General features: G+C 40.0%; 1 protein-coding gene across 2 annotated transcripts in view; it reads right to left on the bottom strand.

Moving 5' to 3' along the window:
- Positions 1–19,939, bottom strand: part of EXO1 (exonuclease 1) — a 42,434-nt gene extending 22,495 nt beyond the window's left edge. The window contains exons 1-11 of one of the 2 annotated variants that reach the window (XM_025388986.1): positions 19,766–19,939; positions 19,088–19,383; positions 18,594–18,695; positions 17,539–17,716; positions 15,676–15,795; positions 14,600–14,723; positions 11,593–11,730; positions 10,367–10,579; positions 8,395–8,582; positions 7,603–7,699; positions 2,166–2,391 (exon numbers count right to left, since the gene is read on the bottom strand). In XM_025388986.1, coding sequence (XP_025244771.1) covers positions 2,166–2,391; positions 7,603–7,699; positions 8,395–8,582; positions 10,367–10,579; positions 11,593–11,730; positions 14,600–14,723; positions 15,676–15,795; positions 17,539–17,699 — 1,267 coding nt within the window. In that variant the 5' untranslated portion in view covers positions 17,700–17,716; positions 18,594–18,695; positions 19,088–19,383; positions 19,766–19,939. The remainder of the gene's footprint in view (positions 1–2,165; positions 2,392–7,602; positions 7,700–8,394; positions 8,583–10,366; positions 10,580–11,592; positions 11,731–14,599; positions 14,724–15,675; positions 15,796–17,538; positions 17,717–18,593; positions 18,696–19,087; positions 19,384–19,765) is intronic. The other variant, XM_025388994.1, reaches the window with a different exon arrangement.
- Between the last annotated feature and the right edge of the window lie 5,183 nt (positions 19,940–25,122).

The following is a 25,122-nucleotide window of genomic DNA, read 5'->3' as shown; positions in this document are numbered from 1 at the left end:
CATATGTGGATCTTTTTCTGAACTCTATTATTCTGCACCAAAGCTCTCCTTACCTATCTTTACATCAGACACACTGTTACATCACACACTGTGGTTTATAGGAAATCCTGAAGTCAGGCAGTATAATCTTGAAATTAGGCAGTTCAAAAGAAAACAAGCTTAGATTCTTATACTAAGAAAAACAAATAAAAGGTATTTAAACTGGAAAAGGAGAAGCAAGATTGTTCTTATTCACAGGAGACATAGTCATTTATATAGAAAATCCTATATATTCCACAAAAGAGATACTTGAACTAATATGTGATGTGAGTAAGGTTGCAAATATATGATTAATGTACAAAAATCAACGGTATTTCTATATACTATCAATTAACAACTAGAAAACAAAACTGAAAACACTATTTACAGCAGCATCAAAAATCTGATATATAAAGATAAATTTGACAACAGATATGTTAAGATCTGTACAATGAAAGCTACAAAGCATTAAAGACTTAAATGAATGAATCAGAAAACTCAGTATTGTTAAAATGTCAACTTTCTCCAAATTGATGTATGGATTCAACTAAATCTCAATAGACTTTTTATTTTTATTTTTTATCTGTTTTGAGACAGTGTCTTGTTCTGTCACTCAGGCTGGGGCGCAGTGATGTGACCACGGCTCACTGCAGCCTCGAACTCAGAGGCTCAAGTGATCCTCCCACCTCAACCTCCTAAGTAGACGGGACTACAGACACGCATCACCATATTCGGCTAATTTTTAAAAAATTTCTTTTGTTTTTATTTTTTGTTTTACGATAATGTATTCTGAACTAGTAAGACCCTTTGAGCAGGGAAGCTGTAGCTTTGGAGAATAACCAGCTGACAACTTTCTTAACTTCCTCTGCCTTCCAGGTTCAAGTGATTCCCCTGTCTCAGCCTCACAAGTAGCTGGGATTACAGATGTGTGCCACCATGCCTGGCTAATTTTTTGTATTTTTAGTAGAGATGGGGTTTTGCCATGTTGGCCAGGCTGGTCTTGGAGCACCTGATCTCAAGTTATCTGCCTGCCTCGGCCTCCCAAAGTGCTGGGATTATAGGTGTGAGCCACTGCACCCGGCCTTAAAAATTTTTTTTGCAGAGACAGGGTCTCAGTATGTTGCCAAGCCTGGTCCTGAACTCCCGGGCTCAAGCAATCCACCTGCCTTGGCCTCCCAAAACATTGCAGTTAAGTAGGTGCAAACCACTATGCCTGGCCTTTTTTTAATAGAAATTAAAAAGCTAAATTCTAAAATGTACATGGAAATGTGAAAAACATGGAATGGCCAAAACAACTTTTCAAAAGAAAACAAACTTAAGAGACTTACACTGTCCCACTTCAAGATTTCCTATAAAGCCACAGTAATCAAAAGTTTGTCTGATGTAAAGATAGGTATGGAGAGCAATAGTACAGAATAACAGAGTTCAGAAAAAGATCCACATATATGTGGTCAGCTGATTTTAAACAGATGTGCCAAGGCAATTAAACGGGGAAAGGAAAACTTTTTAACAAAGGGTGCTGGAACATATATTGCTGGAACAATATATGGACAGCCATATATACAAGGTAAAAAAAAAGCCATAATCCTTACATCACATCATATTAAAAAAAAAAAAAAACTAACTCAAAATGGCTCACATGCTAAAACTGTAAAATGTAAGAGCTAAAACTAATGATGATGCTTGGCTGTGTCCCCACCCAAATCTCATCTTGAATTGTATCTCCCATAATTCCTATGTGTTGTGGGAGGGACCTGGTGGGAGGTAACTGAATCATAGTGGCTGCTTCCCCCATACTGTTCTCATGGTAGTGAATAAGTCTCATGAGATCTGATGGTTTTATGAGGGGAAACCCCTTTCACTGGGCTCTCACTCTTCTCGTTTGCCACCATGTGAGACGTGCCTTTCACCTTCCACCATAATTGTGAGGCCTCCCCAGTCACATGGAACTGTGCGTCCATTAAACCTCTTTCTATTGTAAATTGCCCAGTCTCAGGTATGTCTTTATCAGCAGAGTGAAAATGGACTAATACAACCATAAAACTTCTAGAAGAAAACAGGAGAAAATCTTCACGACTTTGCATTGGGCAATGATTTCTTAAATATGACCCATATTCACCAGCATTTTGCAAAACTGAAATACGTACCACTTCTTGGTCTTTTCACAATGGATGATTTCCTTGGGAGATTTAACCCTTTAGTACTAATCACTCGTTTCACTCCCACAGTACTCGGATTTTCCTTCAATCGTGGGGCATCTGAAACAATACCCGACTCTGGTCTGGGAGAGTAATTCCTATGCCAAATGCTGCTAACATTAGCTGACTTTTGACATGTTTTGTCATCCCAACTACGACTTCTTGAATGAGCAGGCTAGAAAAGGAAAACGAAAAAGGTTATTTGCAGAAAGAAAATAATCAATTTATTTCATTCTGTATCAACATAAATTATAAATAAACATCTTAAGTTACTCTTAAAAAGAACAGCTGTTGATGAAACAGCTGTCCTTGAATAACATTTCCTACTTTGCTGGTCCTATACTTTTCCATTAAATGTTTCTTATATTCCTAGGCCTGTTTTTCTTCTGATGAGAGTCAAGCAACTTTGTTAGCTCATTTCAAAAAAAAAAAAAAAAAATCAAGAGCGTGAGCAGGTGTAGAAAAAAAGATTAAAAGCAAACAAATAAATAAAAATCTTCCTAATACAAATGGTGCAAAACATAAGACTGCAACTGAAGAAATGTGGTCAGGAAAAAGGTGTCTTTAACATGGAAAGCAGCCAGGCACGGTGGCTCATGCCTACAATCCCTTCATTTTGGGAGGCCGAGGCAGGCAGATCACTTGAGGTCAGGAGCTTGAGACCAGCCTGGCCAACAGTGTGAAACCCCGCCACTACTAAAAGTACAAAAACTAGCCAGGTGTGGTGGCACGCACCTCTAATCCCAGCTACTTGGGAGGCTGAGGCAGGAGAATCACTTGAACCCAGATGGTGGAGGTTGCAGTGAGCCGAGAGGGAGACTCCGTTTCAAAAAAAAAAATAAGTTATTCACAATTACTACATATTTTGGAAGACAAGGATCTAAGAGGATGTCAATGATATTTGAATAGAGAAGGACAGCAAAAGGGAAAAAATTAGCAAAGATATAAAAAAAATCATTACAATCCCAACTGACAAAAATCCCACATGAACTCAGAATCTAATCTAAGCCTTTCACTTAAAGAAAGGGAAAAATAAAAACAAATATAACAGATGACATTATTCAGAATACCCTTTGAGAATTAATAAGGAAGGTAATTTAATTGAGGGAATGAATATAAAAAAATAGCTTTATCAGTATGGCTCATGGCATTAGATCCCACTGATGGTTTTACTAAATAAAAGAGAAATAGACAAGTAGAAAACCAGACTGGGAAAAATAAATTTTAGATTAAAAAAATTCATTTGGTGTACAATTATGGTTCCTACAGAAATTTCTCTGAGAAGGATAAAAATCTGACAGGGATTTGAGCTGATGAAGGATGGCCATCTTAGCGTTCCGTAACATTGCCATTGGTAATGGAACATACTCAACATACCCAACTATTTTTGAGTTTCTGAGACAAAGGAAAAGCTTAAGAATCATTCTTAATGAAATTATAGGCTGGGTGTGGTGGCTCACACTTGTAATCCTAGCACTTTGGGAGGCCGAGGTGGGCGGATCACCTGAGGTCAGTTCAAGACCAGCCTGGCTAATATGGTGAAACCCCATCTCTACTGAAAATACAAAAATCAGTCAGGCGTGGTGCCACATGCTTGTAATTCTAGCTACTTGGGAGTCTGAGGCAGGAGAATCACTTGAAACTCAGAGGCAGAGGTTGCAGTGAGCTAAAATCATGCCACTGCGCTCCAGCCTGGGTGACAGAGCGAGACTCCAACTCAAAAACAAAAAAATTATAATGCTGTGGCCAGGTGTGGTGGCTCCACATGTGTGACCTCAGCAGTTTTGGAGGCCAAGGCAGAATGACTGCTTCAGGCCAGGAGTTCAAGACTAGCCTGGGCAATATAGCGAGACCCCACAGACACACACACAAAATCAGCCAGGCATAGTGGCGTGTGCCTGCAGTTGCAGCTACTCAAGAGGCTTGATGCCAGTTACTGAAGATCGCTTGAGCCCAGGAGCTTTGATGGTGCCACTGCACTCTAGCCTGGAGGACAGAGAAAGAGACCCTGCCTCAAATTAAAAAAAAAAAAAAAAAGAAAGAAATGACAAATACTATCAATAGTTCAGGTATGTAAAGATAGGACTTTTCAGTCTCCTTCTTTCCATAATCATTCCTCAAAACAATAAGAATAAGAAGCACAAACTTCATCTGCAATAAAATTAGGAGATAATCTGTAACTTCTAAACCACAGTGAAGAGAGAATATAGATGGAAGACATTAAAAGACTTTGTTGGCAGAAGAGAGTATCAAAGAGAAGCCAATTCCACCTACAGAAACCTGGAGAAAGGCTTGAGAATTAAAGCCTGGGAGTTACAGAAGCTCCTGGTGGGGGGATAACTCACTAAAGAGAGGATTATTTGACCCCTTGTCCCCACCTCCAACCTGACCACACAGCCAAATCAACAAACATCTACCTGCCTTCAGAACTAGAACAATTGAAACCCACAGAGAGTAAGAGACTCTGTAGCAGGCATTTCTGAAGGTAGAGAGATTCATTTGTCTGAAAACAGAGATGAAACAAAGGCTAAATATTGAATGGCAAGGAACCATGCATGCTACCCTTTCCTGGCCTGTCCCAACTCACTTTCCCTATCCTGCTCTCAAAATACAGCCAGCCAAAGTTTAAACACCCTTGGCAGACATCTCTTTTTGGAAAAACGTAACTGTGCAGAGAACATTCCAACATTGGAGAATTCACAAATCAAATCTAATGTGTTACCAACCACGTCACCCGAGAATGAAGTCCAACATCAGAAGCCCCACACACTCACACAGCGCTCCCCAGGAGCTTTTCGGGGCCCCTTCGAATATGGCTGCACAGAAGTTTCCACCATGAGGGAGGAAATATCAACAGAGGAGAAAAGTACACAGCAGTTACAGAGAGTGGAAGAAAACTCAAAACATTATCATATTCTGAGAGAAAGGTAAGAGATGACATCCAAATCTTCAAAAAACAGACAATTAGAGTCCCTAGATATAAAAACATGATAGAAGTAAACAATTCAACAGAATTTCCTGCACTGATAGAACAGTTCTGTGTTGTCCAGTGTTAGCCACTAAGCACTTGAAAGGTGGCTACTCTAACTGAATAACTAAAATAGCAATTTTATTTAATTTTAACAAATTTAAATAGCCATACACGGCCAGTGGCTACCATATTAGATGGGGCAAGGCGAGAAAATAGGGAAATGGCAACCTGAGTGGAAGGTTTACATAACTGAAGTTGATAAAGTTCATTTTTAGTGTTGTTATGGATTTGTGCTCTCTTGGTAGGCCTGGCTTATTTCCGCTTACAGTAATGGTTACTTTCAGTGCTCAGTGGATCACCAGTTTGTTAGGGGTCATCTTTTCCAGGCTTACTTCTTTTTTTCTCAAGATCTGGTTCCTTTACATGGTAAACACTAAGACATTCTTAGTCCATCCATAATGAACAATCTAAGAATTCCCTTAATATATCACTTTTTCTACATACACTGCTTTTTTTTGTTTTTTAGCCAGAAATCACTCACCCATCTTGAAAAACTCTACTAATCCTTGCAAACTGAGGATACACATCAGTTTCTCCTTGAGCAGACAGTAGGAGCTTGGCTTGGAATCACAGCTTCCCTATTTATTAAAATGGTGAGCTGGAAACATTAGTTAAGTGTCTTCTAGCTGTTTCCTCCTCTGTAAAATGAGAACGGTGCGGACTTCAGAGGCTTTCTGAAGAGTAAATGAGTTACTATGTCTAAGGTGCTTAAAAGAGCACCTGGAACATAGTAAATGCTCAGAAAATGTTTGCCATTATTATTACGAAAATGTTTGTCACTTAGGTGGAGTGAGGGACATGCTTTTTGTTTCCACAGAGCCTAGAATACACCTTTAGTATAGCACTTACTGCATTTCTCTCTATAGAATCACATCTCCTTCCTATTTAGGCAATGGGCATTTGACCGGCAAGGATCTTACTTTTCCTATATTTCTTATTTTTCTTCATATTCCAGAACCCTAGCTAACCTAATTACATTGTTTTGGTGCTTGATAAATGTTTAGTAAAGCGATAAAGTAGTGAGCAAGAATTAAACTGGAAGCTTGCGGAAAGAAGCAAATGTTAACCAGAAGGACAACTCAAAGAGGCAAGAGGTTGTAGCAACGAAATGGAAGCCAAAGTTTACTTCCGAGTTTTCGGGTGTGAGACCTATAGGTGACACTCATTCACTCAACATATAAACATAGTAAACATCATACAGCAGTGAGGACCACCAAGTTCTGCCTTTATGAAGACCACATTCTATTGCAAAGAATCAGAAAAGAATAGAAGCATAATGTTGTACAGTAGTAAGTGCTAAGTAGAAACATAAAAGAGAAATGTGATTAAAAGTTGATTAAAAACATGAAGAGTTTAGTTTTGCCTATGAATAGACTTGAGGAAATCAGAGCTGCAAGAGATGGTGAGAGAATTCTGTGGTTGGTGTACAGGAAAGAGACTGGAGTAAAGATGGAGATGTGAGTTCTTTATGTAAATGGGATTAAAGCTCTATGGATTTACCTAAGGAAGAAATGTAAACAGAAAAGAGAACAGAGGATAAATAGGAATACAAAGAGAAAGAGAATGATGGGAGACAGTATCTTAAGGAATACATACAATACTGAAGAAGCAGAAGAAAACAGCAAATTGTGGCCAGGCGCGGTGGTTCATGCCTGTAATCCCAGCACTTTGGGAGACCAAGGCAGGTGGATCACCTGAGGTTGGGAGTTCCAGACCAGCCAGGGCAAAATAGAGAAACCACAACTCTACTAAAAATACAAAATTAGCTGGGCGTGGTGGTGCATGACTGTAATCCCAGCTACTTGGGAGGCTGAGGCAGAATAGCTTGAACCTGGGAGGTGGAGGTTGTGGTGAGCTGAGATCACACTCCAGCCTGAGCAACAAGAGTGAAACGCTGTCTCAAAAAAAAAAAAGAAAAGAAAACAGCAAATTGTTTAAAGAAACAGCAGGGCATGCATTAAATATTTGTTAAATTGTGCATGAGTGAAAACACAGCTTTAACTCCCGAGCATTCCTAGGTTTGGGTCTTCAGTAAAGCCAAATGCCACAGAAGCTGAACGGAGTGAGATGAGAAAAACAGGCATCAAATGCTTGGTAGAGTCAAAGAAATGCTCAAGGATAAGGGTTTGATAATAAATAACAGTCACTTCTTTAATTTTAAAAAATTAACCACTATCCCTATGCTCTAATACATGTAATTTCTCTAGGATCAAGTTGTTTTTAATGTACACTCTGCACAGAGCCTGGATATAGAAACGCTTAAAAGACGCTTTAGTGTATGAAGATTTGCCTTTCATCACAGCTCTTGACACATAACTAAAATGTGTTTTCATAGAGCGGTCATCAAAACGTTACCATAGCAGTGTCCGGATTGTAGTCATCGATCTGTTCAAAAGTATTTATATCTTTATTTCCAAGTGCTATTTGAAGAGCTATGGAATCATCAACATATCTAGGTTAGTAAGATTAAGGAAAAAGGTATTTATTACCAACCAACCAAATGATACTAAGATGGAAAAATGTTGTCTGTTGTCACAGAAAATCCATACGTTTATGACTTAAATGGAGTCTCCTTACTTTATGCATCAGCATTACTGAAAGCACAGACAGAGTTTGCTAGTCTCTATCTGTCCCTGCAGGAATTGTGTCTTCTGACGAGGGCCCATGCCATCATTGACTCCCTCCCTTTCAAGGGAAACAGAGGGGAAAGTCCTAGCCACCACCTAAGTGACTCAGGGCTCTGAATCAGCCTGCACACACATGGCCGGTGGCTAGGGGAAGGGCATCCTCTCCTGGTGCACTCAAATGCCCAGAATGCTCCTCCTGATAAGTTGAGCTTGCTTGCCACAAGGAGGTCCTCTCAAGAGCCACCTTTGGAATGTGTACCGTAAGTGATGGACCCTCTGTATGCTCCTGTCAGTCAGTCTAAGGAGAATGCATAGCGGATGAGCCTTTGGTTTATGAACAAAAAGTTGTTCTAAATTTTTACTAGCATGGTAATTTAAATGAACAATATACAGATTTCACTATTAAAAAAAAGCAAAAAATAATGTGCAAGCTTTTTACTAAAGGCCTCACAAAAAATATCACCATAAAAGTATTGAAGAAAAATACTCAAATTCTACCATTCTGGTTCAGAAAGGATACTGCCCAGCGTAGCTTAGTGTTTCAGGATCAACATCATCTTCATAGGCGTTCAGAGGAATAAGTTTCCTTTTGATGGGATCAAAAACTAGCTGATAGAGGAAGGTATTGTTGGCCCGAATAAATCCTTTGATGTAATCCTCTGGTACCGTGATATTCATCTTGAGATAATGTCCAATTTTCTTGATAACCTAACAATGCATGCAAAAATATTTTATCTGCAACTAAAGAACAGGGAACATATTAACCTCAAGGCTGACTGATTTACATTACAGGGTCATGAAGAGGGATTGAAACATTCACTGCTTTCATCTACGTAAAAAAATTCCACCAGCTAACACAACCATGTTGTATCACTTAAAATTCTAAGTCTCATAACTAGTATTTTCTTTGTTTTTTTTATTACTAATTTGAGGGATAAAAACATACAGTTATATAATACATCAAGTTTGTGTTTCTAGGTGTAACTCTGAGATACATTATTCATTCAACTTCAAAGTCCTTTTTATCAAGAAAGGAAAAAACAAAGAACATCCAAAACCTGAAAATTAAAAAAAATCCAAATATTCCGAGATCATATTTTTAAACCAAGTTGACATTCTGATTTCTGTGACAGTCATGGATGCTTAAAACTGGAAAGGATCCTAAACACTGCACAGGAAATTCATAGATGAAAAAGGGAAGACCCAGAGAACCAAAGGGATCCTGGAGTCACAGGCTAGTTAAGGCATGTGGTCCTATTCCTACCTGGGACACTATCTTCCAACCTAGAGATCTTTCCATTACATTACATCACTCTTAGCCATGAGGACTCATGCTTTGTACTCTTGGAAACAGAAAAATGGAATTTCTGCTCTGCAAACTGTAAGGGCTTTAGAGAATATCCAAGGGGGAAAACGAGCTTCTTTGATGTTTATTTTTTAAGAGAAACTACAAAGTAGTGATGTGCAGAGTCTCAGAATTTTCCAGAGGATATATGACACATGATATCAAATGAGACTTAATGAGGCAGCAGATACAGGTTGGGTACACATTATCCAAAATGCTCGGCACCAGAAGTATTTCAGATTTTGAATTTTTTTCAGATTGTGGAATATCTGCATATACACAGTATGAGATAACTTGGGGATGGAGCCCAAGTCTAAACGTAAAATTCATTTACATTTCTACATACTGACAGCAAGAGGGTGAAGGAAAAAAAACTCAATTTATGTTTCATATAAGCCTCACACACATAGACTGAAGGTAACGTTATACAGTATTTTTAATAATTTTGTGTACCCTTCACATGAGATGAGGTGTGGAATTTTTCACTTGCCATGCCAGGACTCAAAAAGTTTTGGATTTTTGAACATTTCAGATTTTGGGATTAGGGATGTTCAACTTGCATACAAATACAGCTATCTTACTATTAGGCCACATTAAAGAGATTTGCATAAATGCATGATTCCTCTCTCTTATCATTTTTATTTTTCATAAAAGCATGCTACTTATGCTAACATGTAATGAGTTTATTATAAAGTTTAAGTGTATTGATAAACATTTAAATTTGTTTTAATTTTTAATTCAGTAAATATTAATAGCTATCACCTACACAAACAAAAAATATTACCATAAAGAGCTTGAGGAGGGCAAATGGATCTTGAGACCAAAAAGTTTGAGAACTACTATAGAGTTATAGCACAGAAGTCAAAAGACTCTGAGTTTAATTTTACCCCATAATATTTTGCCCTTGAGACTCTTTATACTAGTCTTTATTTTAAAAATCACTACTTTTTTGCCAATTGCAGAAAACATGATTTTCCCAATATGTTAGTTGCTAAAGCAAAGTTCTAGTGCCTCAGTCATTTGCTCCTTTTAGTAATGTAATATAGGTGATTCACATAACAGAATATTTAAATCCATATTCTGATTTATTATTTTATTAAGGAAATGCTTCAGAAACTGAATATGACACTTAGCAATTCACCCTTACCTTTACTATATCTGGATTATTGGCTAGTCTTAGGACTTTGCATGCTTTTGCCAATCCAATCCCACGCAGTGATGAAAGGTAGTCACAGCCTGAAAGAATACACATGTAACGAAACTTCTCTTCTGTGAATATATCCCCAAGTTGTCTGCACATTCCTAGCCGAGCTTGATCAATTTCAAGTCCATTTCCAAACTGGTCCATCTTTAAAATCACCTTCAAAAGGAAGGGAAATTGTTAATACCTAGAAGGGCCACTTTTATTTGTCATTATCTAAGCCACTGCAATAATTTTAAGAAATCTTTCTTGTTCTTCACCATAACACTGAAAGAGAGGAGACACAGATAGACAGGCTGATGACTACAAAGTTTACAAATAAATTATGCTGAAGCACAGGATACAACTAGACAAGGCTATACAGCCAGGACTCAATTGTCACAATTCTGGTATAAAGAAAGCTCTTTTTGCATCTCTTTATTTCCTACTTATGTTACAGGGTTGACATGATAATCAAACAGTAATGCATACAAAAAACATTTTCTCTTTCTCTGTCACTTGTACCTTTTCAGTAATCTTTTTCCTTATTGTTGAAACAATACATGTTTATTGTAGAAAATTTGGAAAACATAGAAATTCAGGAAGAAAACAAGTCATCCATATTCCCTCATTCATCACTGTAGCCTAGCATTAATTAACCTTTTGATAGAGACTCTTCTAGTCATAAATATAGGCATTAACAAAAATGAGAACATCCTGTAGTTTTGTATCTTAATTCTCCCCTAAAGTTTTCCATGAAATAGTTTTATACATAATTCTAAATAACTGCATCGCAACCCATTAGTACATAAGTTAGTATACCTAACCTAATCAAGAAATATAAAGCATATGTTGTTATTATTAAAAAACAAAACTGATAGGTCCACATTCTACTAAAGAATTTGCATAAAACAATAATAAACCCCTCCAACCTAAAGGGCTTACTTTGAAAAAGTATCCAGAGTACACAAACATCAAGCAGCAAAACCCTTCTTTTCATTTTAAATAATTATTAACATTATAAAAATAGATGTCAGTTGCAACTATTCTATTAATTTATTTTATAAAACTTTATAAGTATTGTAAATATTATAAATTATAATAATTTCCTGGACAGGAAAATCTTCAGCTTCTTGATTTACACTACCTCTATCTACACAGAAAAGTAATACATAGTAGTCAGAGTTGAGTACCTTTTTACAGCCAAAAGCTAGGAGATCCGAGTCCTCTGTAATTATGGCTTGTACAATTCCCGCTTTGTTAAGATAGGCCAACTGCGCATCAGCTTCATAGGGAGCCACGAGGCAATCTACGCCCTGAGACCGGGCAGCCTGGAAGAGAATCAAAGTGAATCTCTAGCACGGCATTTGGAAAGTACTAAACAACTTCCTGTTTCAAACCCACTTTATGACTAGCCTCAGTACACACATGCTAATATTACTTTGAGAAATCATTTCCTTTGAAGTAGAGTTTTTCTACTATAAGTTTCAGTATATGTTGAACTAATTATATAGCCACTAAGACATTTTTTAAAACTCAATTTATAAAATTTGGAGAAAAGAAATACTGCTACACAGCCAGAGGAAAAAAGAATCCTACAAGTTACACAAGTAATTATGTTATTTTTTGGAGCTAGGTTCTGGCTCTGTCACCCAGGCTGGAGTGCAGTAGTGCCAGCCGGCAGGGTGCACTGCAGCTTTGACCTCCTGGGCTTCCCACCTCAGCCTCCCGAGTAGGTGGGACTACAGGTGCATGCCACCATGCCCAGCTAATTTTTTTGTATTTTTTGTGGAGACAAGGTTTTGCCATGTTGTCTAGGCTGGTCTCAAACTCCTGGACACAAGTGATCCACTCGCTTCAGTTTCCCAAAGTGTTGGCATTGTAAGAGTTGAGCCATTGTGTCTGGCCCAATTATTTTATATTATAGAAAGCTTCCATCTTAAGAATGGCTATGTTCCAAAAATATACATTTGTTTGGAGTTTTGAATATATGTTCCCCATAAAAATAACAGGTTGTCCTGTCAGGCTACGAAAATCAGTGTACTGACATAGTATTGATAAAATTATAGACCATATTCAGCAATGTCTTAGGGGAAAATATATACACGTGTGTGTATATGTATACACACAAATACAACTCTCCTCTAATAATATATCTTACATATATATTATAGACTATAGCACTATATTTAAACCAATGCATTATGAAAAAATACTTTTAAAATAACCTTGCTAAGAAAAACAGTCCCTATCATAGCCTCTGTGTCAAAATCTAGCCAGTTGGAACTGGAACTTCCATGTTCTAAACTATGGAAAAATGGTTCCCAAGGCCTGAAGAGAGGCTTTGGGGAAAAAAAAAAAAAAAGGGAAGAAAAAAAGAGGAGGAAAGAGGTATCAAGATCCTGCTGCTATCAATTTTGGTGACAATTTGCAATTTGCTATTTTTCTCATTTTTTTTTCTTTTTTTGTCCAGCAATAGTCCTACTCTCATCCTTTTACACCACTATTTATGTCCAATCAGGGTTTCTCCTCTACTTCCGCACACGATGCAGCCTCTCTTCTCCCGACTACACAGAGCACACATTTCCCTATACATCACACTCTCTCTCTCCTGCATCTCACCCTTTCCTTCTAGCTTGACCCATACAGAAAGAGCCAGAGACTCAAATGACAAAGCCAAAATCGGAACTGTAGTGCCTATTTTAGCTCAGGAACTGGATGTCAGAACTGTAAGCTAGAAAAAGCTGACTCCACCTTTATCATCATACCTTTTTTTTTTTTTTTTTTTTTTTTTTGAGACGGAGTCTCGCTCTGTCGCCTGGACTGGAGTGCAGTGGCCGGATCTCAGCTCACTGCAAGCTCCGCCTCCTGGGTTCACGCCATTCTCCTGCCTCAGCCTCCCGNTTTTTTTTTTTTTTTTTTTTTTTGAGACGGAGTCTCGCTCTGTCGCCTGGACTGGAGTGCAGTGGCCGGATCTCAGCTCACTGCAAGCTCCGCCTCCTGGGTTCACGCCATTCTCCTGCCTCAGCCTCCCGAGTAGCTGGGACTACAGGCGCTCGCCACCTCGCCCAGCTAGTTTTTTGTATTTTTTAGTAGAGACGGGGTTTCACCGTGTTAGCCAGGATGGTCTCCATCTCCTGACCTCGTGATCCGCCCGTCTCGGCCTCCCAAAGTGCTGGGATTACAGGCTTGAGCCACCGCGCCCGGCCTCATCATACCTTTAACAGGCCGGGCACGGTGGCTCACCCCTGTAATCCGAGCACTTTGGGAGGCCGAGGTGGGCGGATCACCTGAGGTTGGGAGTTTGAGACCAGCGTGACCAACATGGTGAAACCCGTCTCTACTAAAAATACAAAATTAGCCAGGCGTGGTGGCGCATGCCTGTAACCCCAGCTACTTGGGAGGCTGAGGCAGGAGAATCGCTTGAACCCAGGAGGTGGAGGTTGCAGTGAACCGAGATCGTGCCATCGCGCTCCAGCCTGGGCAACGAGAGCGAAACTCCGCCTTAAAACAAGCAAACGAACAATAAAACCACAACGCCTTTACCAAGTAGGCTCTAAAAAGGGGAAAGTGAGGGCTGGGACTGTGGGCACCTTGACACTAAGATGTACAGGAATAAGGAAAGAAGCTGCTGCAAGGAGGAGGCAAAAGGGAACAGAAGTCTGTAGGGTGCCTGGGGCAACAAAGCTAAATCACAGATCTGTCATTCAGGAGTGCCAGTTACAGTAAGTGTTGAAGACTATAGGTGAGTTGGGTGAGACCGACGCCTCCAGGAATTTGTTCCTTCCATCTCTTTATTTTTTTATTTTAAATAAAGACAGGGTCTCATCATGTTGCCCAGGATGGTCTCAAACTCCTGAGCTCAAATGATCCTCCTGCCTCAGCGTCCCAAAGTGCTGGGATTACAGGTGTGAGCCACCGTGTCTGGTCCTGTTCCTTCCACTGCTATGGAACAATATGACTAAAGAGAGAGGGGCCTTACTTATGCCTTAGGATTTCTCCTCGGAAATTGTTGAAGTCAGAATTCTCTAACTAATGATGCTGTTCCCTTCTTCTTCTGACATCTGCCCTTTACTTGAAGTTAGGCCTAGAACAATTTTCCACCCTTGATTTTCTTCCTCTCCCATTAATAAACAAGTTGTAACTAGCTTTGGTGAACCTGCCCAACTGCCCCTTTGTCTTCATTTTCCAGTGGCTTACTTTAATTACTTTGTGGGCCATGGCATGGGTGATGTTGACAGACCGGGTGAAACACTCTCGGGCTTCCGAGACTTTCCCCTCACGAAGAAGCTGCTTTCCCTTAAGAAGACTGGCTTGTCGTCTTCTGCAAGGGAAGAACATTTTTAAAATATAAAACATTTAAGACGCTGACTCAAGAAACTGTAACAAAACTATAATTCAAGAAGCTTTCCTAGAATTGAAAAAAGTTTTTGACTCATTAGAAAGTACACCCCAGGTCCTTGAGAACATTAACCCAGATGCTCTGGGCTTCTAAGGCAAAAATAACAAGTGATTTAGAATGATTATATGCACACAAACACACAAGATTACCATTACACTTTTCCACAGCAATTCTTTATGTCAAAGAAAATATAGTAACTAAGATACTTTTAAACAAAAGTGATAATAATGTAGCAGATACATAACATTTAAGGGAATCTGTTCACATACTAGGCTATAAAATAAGCCTCAACAAATTAAAATTTTATTTATTAATTTTTTTTAGGCAAGGCACAGTGGCTCATGCCTGTAATTCCAGCACTTTGGGAGGCCAAGGCGGGTAGATCACTTGAGGCCAGGAGTTTGAGACCAGCCTGGCCAACATGGCAAAACCCCATCTCTACTAAAAATTCAAAAATTAGCCGGGCGTGGTGGCACGTGCCTGTAGTCCCAGCTACTTGGGAGGCTGAGATACAAAAACTTCTTGAATCTGGGAGGTGGAGGTCCCAGCGAGCCAAGATTACACCACTGCACTCTAGACTGGGCGATAGAGTGAGACTGTCAAAAAATAAAAAGAAAAAGAAAATTTTTAGTGACTGGGTCTCACTATGTTGCCCAGGCTGGAGTACAGTGGCTATTCACAGAGATGATCATAGAGCACTAAAGTGTTTAACTCCTGGGCTCAAGTGATCCTCTTGCCCCAACCTCCTGAATACCTAGGACAATAGGTGCAAGCCACTGAGCCTGGCTTAAAATTTTAAAAATTGGTATCATATAGACTATAGTGTCTGATCTTAGTGCAATTAAGTTAGAGATTAAGTAGAGAATTAACTTACTCTCTTCTAGATCTCTCTACTTCCTTTTTAGAAGGTAAAGTACATCCATCAAATACGAGAATAGGCTTGATCCCATGAGATAGTAACATATTTACAAATTTCATACAAAATCCTACATACCTATGGAAAAAAAGAAAAATACATTTCAGTGCTTCGCCTTTCTTAAGGTAATACTTCTGCCCTATTTTAAGCCAGATGAGAAAACTATGAAAAGAGAAAGTTTTTTATTTTGTTATTTTAAGCAAATGTTTTCGTAGGAATTGGAACTCTAACTTAGTAGACTTGGATTCAAATCCTGCCTTGGATACTTATGAGCCAAGTGATGTCTGGTGAACTACTTGATCCTTCAAGCCTTGGTTTCCTTACCTGTGAATTAAAAAGCTTTGATATCCCTTCTAATTCTCACATCTTTGGTTTCAAATCTGGTCTTTTCCCCTCATTTTTTTATGTTAAAAAATGTCAAATCTATTGAAAAGTTGAAAGAATAGTAAACACTGGATTCTTCCAACAATACCACATTACGGCTAAGTAATTTAATAGTGATATAATACTATTTAATACTATTTATATTATAATTGGTACAATTGTCTCAGTAATGTTTCTTATATTCAGTGGTGTCCTGGTAAATGTTTAACAACCAGTTCTCGGGGAAGAGGTGCCTGATTTCCCTGAGATAAATATTCCTCAATGGCAGATGAGCTACCTAGGTGAACTCAATGAATGCTGAGCTGAGAAGACATGGTGTATAAAGAGCCCATATGAGTTGGCTCCAGGACACCACTGCTACTATTTTTTCCAAATCCCGGATCCAATCGAGGGTCAGGTATTACATTAGGTATTGGAACAAAAACAACTGCATTTACAACTTCTATCATTTTATAAAGAAAAGGACATTTTAGCTCAAAAACAGGAAGGGGAAAACAATCTTTAAAGGTAATCTTTTTGCATAACACAAACTTAGCAGCTGAAATAAAGAAAATAAAAGATGACCTTTTAAATCATATATAGTCATCTTGATGAAAGACTCACTACATTGTTATCCTTATTTTTTCTATTTGTTGTAGATCAGTGACAGTGAACTTGCATTGGCATGGAACAATGATTGGGACCTGCTGATCATAAAGCAAAATTTAGAAGAAAGCAAATAAGAAATAATAATGAAATTTATAACACATTTGTTTTTTTGCTAACCAGGATTAGCAGTATGTTTTCTGTACCCAAGAATGTGGCAGTCAGAAATTATCATGGATTTCAAAGCATTTGTTAAAACATTTATCTTAGGTTAAGAATTGGGCCAGGCATGGTGGCTCATGCCTGTAATCTCAGCACTTTGGGAGGCCAAAGCAGGTGGATCACTTGAGGTCAGGAGTTCGAGACCTGCCTGGCCAACATGGTGAAACCCTGTCTCTACTAAAAATACAAAAATTAGCCCAGCGTGGTGGTGCGTGCCTATAATCCCAGCTACTTGGGAGGTTGAGACAGGAGAATTGCTTGAACCTGGGAGGCGGAGGTTGCAGTGAGCCGAGATTGTGCCACTGCACTCCAGCCTGGGCAACAGAAATTGCGTCTCAAAAAAATAAATAAATAAATAAATATATATATATATATATAAATAAAATAAAGGAGATATGAATAGTCTTTGTCCATCAGTGTCTTGATACTCCGGCTTATTATAAAGAAAGAAAACTAGGCCTATTATCACAGAAGGCAGTCATCCCTGATTTGGGAATATTCTAAAACATACAACTTTCACTTCCTGATAAGTTCTGGCATTGAGTGAAAACAATCCGTTTCTGGGGGAAAAAAAGGCACTGTAGGTCTCATTCTTAATTGTCAAAGAATTAATATAAGGTCTAGACTTACCTATCAGTAGGTTCACCTTTGGCTAGTTTTTCAGCACAAGCAATAGCTCCTTTGTGAAGCCAGCAATATGTATCCACAGCTACTACCTGCCCTTTATACTTCCTCACATGGATGGGTTCAGAAGCTTCTTTGATAAATTGTAGCAATCCGTGTATCCCCATGGTGCCAAATTAACTACCTGATATGAAGAGACACAGGGAGAACAGTAATATTTAAAGAAAAATATTTATCAAAACATTTTAGACAAATAAAGAGAAAGCTTGGAGTCCAAGGCAGAAATTGTTCAGATATTCAAGAATCACTGCTCTTTAGTATTTTAGCTGGGCTCCTCCCTGTCAAACAATTTCCATAGGGTAGAATTTACATTAATCACTAATACTACCTCTAATGCCACTTGACATTTGCTTAATGTTTGTTTATTCTTTCCAAAGTGCTTTGGCACTTTCACTCCTAACACACGCTTCAAGGAGCCAGGCACAAAAAAAACCATGCGTGGGATGGCATCACATTGCCTCTACAAAGGGTATTAATTATAAGGGTCAACATGCAAATTCAAATACGAGCAGAAACTCAAAACAGTTTGTAAGAACGTAAGCATTTCAATGAAAAAACAAAGGAAAAATTCAAAAAGGATTACAGAAATGATCCTGTACTTGTTTAGGACTGAAATTCACCGCTAGTAGAATGCATTATTCTAAGCACGAACATTCTGGTAATAAACAGTGGTGGTGTCTAGGGGGAACTCCATCAGTCTCTCTGAAAGCTACCCCAAAGAATTGTGAAACTGCGTCTGCTATGCAAATACAGCTTCAAGACAAATGCTTTAACTTTCCACCCCCTTCCATTCCAGGCCCCTAAACCCTTTCTATACAGAGATTCTGGAACTGTCACAGCCCTTTCTGAAGAAATGACCTCCCCTCCACAACTCTACAATAAAAAGTTAGTAATGGGCACTGAGCAGTTGCTTAGCATTTCGTAATACAAATCTCTCCTACCAAACGTTAAGTTTGGAAGGAAGGGAAGAAAGAAAGTACAGGATCAGGAGTCAGCTTTACCCTGTTGACACCTTATCAGAGCTCTAAAGGTTCTAGTCCAGTTCTCAAATTTCAGAGGTTCTTAGACTCTCAACTGCACTCTGTGACTGGGATTCACTAGTTCTGCTGTGAATGAATTTTTTTTTTTCTTTTTTTTGAGATGGAGTCTCGCTCTGTCGCCCAGGCTGGAGTGCAGTGGCTGGATCTCGGCTCACTGCAAGCTCCTCATCCCGGGTTCACGCCATTCTCCTGCCTCAGCCTCCCGATAAGCGGGGACTACAGGCGCCCGCTACCACGCCCGGCTAATTTTTATATTTTTAGCAGAGACGGGGTTTCACCGTGTTAGTCAGGATGGTCTCGATCTCCTGACCTCGTGATCCGCCCACCTCGGCCTCCCAAAGTGCTGGGATTACAGGCTTGAGCCACCGCGCCCAGCCTGTGAATAAATTTTAAACAAAGCAGCTCATCTGGATGCAGGTGGTCCTCAAGCCACAGTTTCAGAAAAAGTCTCTTACCTCTCAGATGCTACCTAAAAAGAGTTTTCTCTCATTCCGAGGAAAACGGATATAATAGTTCACGAAATTTACATAACTTTCTTCGGGGCCAGGCAAATATCCTCGAATAAGTATTTCTTCTTTAGCGTAGTAAGAATGGCTGCGTGCAACAGTAAGAATGACGGAGTACATATCTCAAAGAGATCGCATGTGGCACTCGCGGTAATAACAGCCCCATCTTCACTTTATCCCTCGGTCTCGCGGAGATGTGCAGGCGTGGCCCCCAAGCCCATTCCAGACGACACGTTTCCTTAGGTCTGCACAACATTATGGGAAAATGTACTTGTCAACATTTAAAGGTGCAGAGACTGCGTGTAAAACCCGGACTGCCAGCTTCTGCGGGAAAATGAGAGAAGTCTGGCAACCCCGGCGCCTGCTCCAGCCCGGAATCGTCTGCTCTCTCTCTCTCCCTCCATTCACTGAATTGCAGACCTCTCGTAGCCAGACGTCCCCTCGGAACAAAACAACACACACTCCGCTCAGGCTAAGGGCTCTGCTGTCGGGATGGGAAGATCACACCAGACTCTCTCCTTCCCCTCCTGGAAGACCCCGAATCCCGAGAGGAGGGTCGGAGGTGACGCGCAGGTCGACCTCCAAGGGAACCCACCCATTAGCCTCCGCACAGCCCGCTCCTCTCACCTTCCAAGAAGGGACTCTCCTCCTCCCCTTGAACGGAGCCGATTGGGGTTGGAGAAACCCGCCCCGACGCCCCTAACTCACTGTAGCCAGAGCACTCACAGCCAGCGACACAGAACACGGAGAACCTGGCTACACCGCGCGCGAAAGGCTGACCTTTCAATTTGCGCGGGTTCCTTGCGGCCCCGCCCAGCGGATGTGACGTCAACGCGTACCCCGCAACCCGGCTCCGCCTCCTGCAGCTTCCAACACACAGGGTCGCGTCCTGAGCCCTCCGTCTCGCTGGGCAGACAGCGGCCCACTGCCTTACGACTCCAGCTTCTGCTGCCGGCCCGAACCCCTGCGGCTTCTTGAGGGACCGAGTGGCACTGGCGCTGCTGGCCGATGGTGAGCAACGCCCCGGAAGTTGGGAGTCTTTACGCCTGTCGGGGCTGCTGGGCGTTGTAGTTCTCTCCTGGGTACAGCCCCGGTTCGGGAGGCTGAAGTTGATAGAGCGCCGTCGCGCGTTTGTGTTGAGGTTTTTCAAACCTGGAAAAGTTGCTCAGTCCCCCTTGGCGTCAAGAGTCCCATCCTAATTCCTTCATTCTCTTCAAAACGCCCGGTCGCCTCTGTACAAATCGCAATTGAATTCAGTTCACGCTGGGCTCTTTTCCCCATTGCAGTAGTAGTAGTGATTAAAATCTGTCCCTACCATTTTACCTAGAACACAGCCTCGTTTATTTTTGACATAAGTCGGGGGAAAATTAACTATATAACAAGACCTTGAAAATGGGCCTTAGAGACAAAGACTTTAAAGGCATTTTGGACTTTCATGGTCACTTGTGGCTAGGTTTCCAGTCCTCATAATACCCCAGACCTCGTCGCTGCCCTCTTAGGAATATTGTGATTTAAAAAATTGGAAGAAACCTGAGACCAGACCACAAAGTAATGTTCTGGGCTCAGAGATCAATAGGAGTGATAATTCAGACTCAATTCAAGGAATTGAAGGGGAAGAAGTGAGCACATTGTTAAAAAATGCTCCCCATTTGATTACCTTCTTTACATCTTTCTCCCTTCTTTTAAAGTCTTTTCACGATCAATGTAACATCTATCATGCCAATTTTTAAGGCATCATAGATGCCTTAAATTTGTTACTAAAATTGTTGAAAAGGTGCCACGTTTGGGGAATGTGTTTGGAAGAGTAGTGTTGCTTCCTCCCTGGTTCTGGTCTTTAGAGCTGGGACTAGGAGAGATGAGAAAAGTTATCTTCCCTCCCTCTTCCAAAGGCTGTGGTAGACTCACCCTAAACTAGCTTGGAGTGGACTCTTGGGGAAAGTGGGGGACAGTTTCAAACTGCAGTAGATTAAAGAGGAACTTCAATGTGGGCAGCGTGTGTTTGTAGAAAAGCCTTCTTATTTGTAATCATTGGACTAACCAGCTGTTGTAGTAACTGCTTCAGTATCTAGAATCCAGCCATGAATATGTCACACATGGGGGTCTTAGGAAGGAACCCCAGAATCAAAAAGGTGTCCATTCCAGTGTCACTGAATCTGTCATAAAACTAACATGAGAGTTTGCTGCACTGTGAACGGCTCTTGTATTTACTATGAATTTGACTCCCAAGGTTTCAAACTGGATTCTTGGCTGCAGTGTTCAAAGACTAAAATTGAAAAAGAAACGCTAGTTACAATACGTTTCACTAACAGAATATTTTTACTCTTTGGGAGGACAAAACCATTTGCATCAATGTGTGCAGTAATTTACTACTGCCTTAAGTGTGCCTGTCAGTTCCAGGTGGCATGGGGGACATAAAGAGATGACTTGTGTCTCCAAGGAACTGAAGGTCTAGTTCTGTAGACAAAACACATGTTTATCAAACAGTTAAGTCACAAATCGTGATGGCATGTTATTAAATGCTGAAATAAATGGTGTATCACATACGTTTCCAGCTTAAGACTCAGTTCCAATGTTACCAGTTTCCAAATGTCTTCCCTAAGGTGGATATTTGTTTGATATGCACACGCAGTCTGTGATGGCTCTTTTGCCCTGACGCTTCTCATACTCTCGCTGTGTTTGAATTGCCTTTGCCCTTCAATAGCCTGAAAACCTTTTGAGGTAGGGTTGCCAGATTTAGCAAATAATAATGTAGGACACCCAGAAATTTGAATTTCAGATGAACAGCAGATAAATATTTAATATATCTAATGCAATATTTGAGACATATACTACAAGAAGTCCCCATTTATCTGAAACTTAAATTTATCTGGGCATTCTGCAATTTTGACTGGCAACCTTACTTCGAGGGCAGGGATTATGTCTATGAATTTTCACATCCAAGTAGCATTAGTGTTGATTTTAAACATTTCAAATGTATGGAGTAATACATGAATGTCCTAGGTATGGCGCTATTATTATGGGTTTTCTGGGCTGCTCTTACTTTTTTTTTTTTTAATGTCAATTAGTATTTCTTTTATTGTGAGCTATTCTGTTAATTATGGACCTCATATATATTTTTTCTTTTTATTATTATTATACTTTAAGTTCTAGGGTACATATGCACAACGTACAGGTTTGTTACATATGTATACATGTGCCATGTTGGTGTGCTGCACCCATTAACTCGTCATTTACATTAGGTATATCTCCTAATGCTATCCCTCCCACCTCCCCCTCCCCACAATAGGCCCTGGTGTGTGATGTTCCCCTTCCTGTGTCCAAGTGATCTCATTGTTCAGTTCCCACCTATGAGTGAGAACATGCGGTGTTTGGTTTTCTGTTCTTGCAGTAGTTTGCTGAGAATGATGGTTTCCAGCTGTATCCATGTCCCTACAAAGGACATGAGCTCATCCTTTTTTATGGCTGCATAGTATTCCATGGTGTATATGTGCCACATTTTCTTAATCCAGTCTGTCATTGATGGACATTTGGGTTGACTCCAAGTCTTTGCTGTTGTGAATAATGCTGCAATAAACATACGTGTGCATGTGTCTTTATAGCAGCATGATTTATAATCCCTTGGGTATATCCCCAGTAATGGGATGGCTGGGTCAAATGGTATTTCTAGTTCTAGATGCTTGAGGAATCGGCACACTGTCTTCCACAATGGTCAAACTAGTTTACAGTCCCACCAACAGTGTAAAAGTGTTCCTGTTTCTCCACATCCTCTCCAGCACCTGTTGTTTCCTGACTTTTTAATGATCACCATTCTAACTGGTGTGAGATGGTATCTCATTGTGGTTTTGATTTGCATTTCTCTGATGGCGAGTGATGATGAGCATTTTTTCATGTGTCTGTTGGCTGTATGAATGTCTTCTTTTGAGAAGTGTCTGTTCATATCCTTTGCCCACTTTTTGATGGGGTTGTTTTTTTCTTGTAAATTTGTTTGAGTTGTTTCTAGGGTCTGGATATTAGCCCTTTGTCAGATGAATAGATTGCAAAAATTTTCTCTCATTCTTTAGGTTGCCTGTTCACTCTGCTGGTAGTTTCTTTTGCTGTGCAGAAGCTCTTCAGTTTAATTAGATCCCATTTGTCAATTTTGCTGCTCTTTTCTTTATTTTTTTAATTTTCTTTTTTAGACAAGAGTTTTGCTCTTGTTGCCCAGGCTGGAGTACAATGGTGTGATCTCGGCTCACTGCAACCTCCGCCTCCTGGGTTCAAGTGATTCTCCTGCCTCAGTCTCCCGAGTAGCTGGGATTACAGGCATGCGCCACCACGCCGGGCTAATTTTGTATTTTAAGTAGAGACGGGGTTTCTCCATGTTGGTCAGGCTGGTCTCGAACTCCTGATCTCAGGTGATCCACCTGCCTTGGCCTCCCAGAGTGCTGGGATTACAGGTGTGAGCCACCGCGCCCCGCCAGCTCTTATCTTTAAATACTGTATCTTGTTGAAATATCAGGTTGCCTGATTTTTAATTTGGAAAATATTATCTCCGTTGTTATAGGTCAGTGTTTTCTAAAGTATGGAACATAGACAATGAGTTGGGGCCTAGTGACAGTTGCAGGTGCCCTCTGATGGCCTCCTGCCTTTGCCTGATTTCAGGCAGGGTTGCTAGAACCACAGCTGAGCAGCACCTTCCCCACCACACACACACACACACACACACACACACACATGCATACACCAGTTATTTCTAAAAACAGACATAGGAGTGGGGGTTCTTTTTAGTCAGCAGCATGAGGAGGCTTTTTCTAAAGCTCAGCTTCCCTCCAAATCAGAGACATGGGAACAGGGGACAACCTCAAGTGCTGGGCAAGTCAGCATCCTCTTGTCACCTCACGTGTGACTAGGTTTTTCTTTTGCTCCTCTGTTGAAATGAATATGGATAGGTGTTCAAAACAGTATGTATGCAGTGCAAAGGTTAAGATGATGAAGGAACTGTGCACAGTGCTGGTGACTATTACATAAACATGGAAAAGAATATCCTTTTTTTTCTGACTGATCATCAACAGCTCTGTTTTTCTGTTTAAGTAACTTATCTTTAGGCACTCATTTTTGTAGCTCAGTTTGATTGATTTTGATTTGCATTCAATTATGTTTATTTTTTTAATTATTTCAATCGAATGACTCTTGTGTGCATTGTATTTTTACAGTTATTTCTATTATGGCAGGTGACACAATGTTAACATGAAATTTGCTTTTTAAGTAAATTTAAGTTGAAAACCTTTAAGTAAACAATGGAACAGGTGTTTTGCGACAGTGGTAAATATGAGTAAGTGAACCTTCCGAAACAGTCATTTCTCCCATCTTTAAAATAGTCCTTCAGCTTTCACCTCATTTCTCTGCTCCCATTACAGTAAAACTTTTTGAAAAAAATGCCTGTACTTGCTATCTCAAATTCCTCCATTTACTATTATAAATAGTAATATTATATTACGATTACATTATATTATATATGTAAAACAGACATATGGAAGGCATAACTCCTAAGCAAATTATCACAAAATGAACATATATTACCTCCTAAGCAAATTATCACAAAATGAACATATATTACCTCCACTCGGTCCCTCCCAGAAGACACTTTGTAGCTCATTTCTAATCACATATCTCTGTCCTAACTACTAATCTGCCTTATTACTGCAAGTGTTGCCTTGTTTGTGAAATTTATGTAAAAGAAATGATGCAGTTTTTATCCTTCAGCATTTGGCCTCTTTTACTCAACATCATGTTTGTGAGATTCATCTGTATTATCGAGAGCACCTATAGTTTGTTTTTTGTTTGCATTTCAATGTGGAATTCCATTATATAAGTACATTATAATTTATTCATTCTACTATTGATAGATATCGGAGTGGTTTCAAGATTCTGTCTATTACTACTGCTTCTATGAACATTCTTGTAACTTCATGTGCATGTGACTTCCACTCCCACTCTTCTTGCTC

Source organism: Theropithecus gelada, chromosome 1 (genome assembly GCF_003255815.1).
Source record: "Theropithecus gelada isolate Dixy chromosome 1, Tgel_1.0, whole genome shotgun sequence".
In the NCBI taxonomy this organism is placed as follows: Eukaryota; Metazoa; Chordata; class Mammalia; order Primates; family Cercopithecidae; genus Theropithecus; species Theropithecus gelada.
This window is presented reverse-complemented; position numbering and strand designations above follow the sequence as displayed.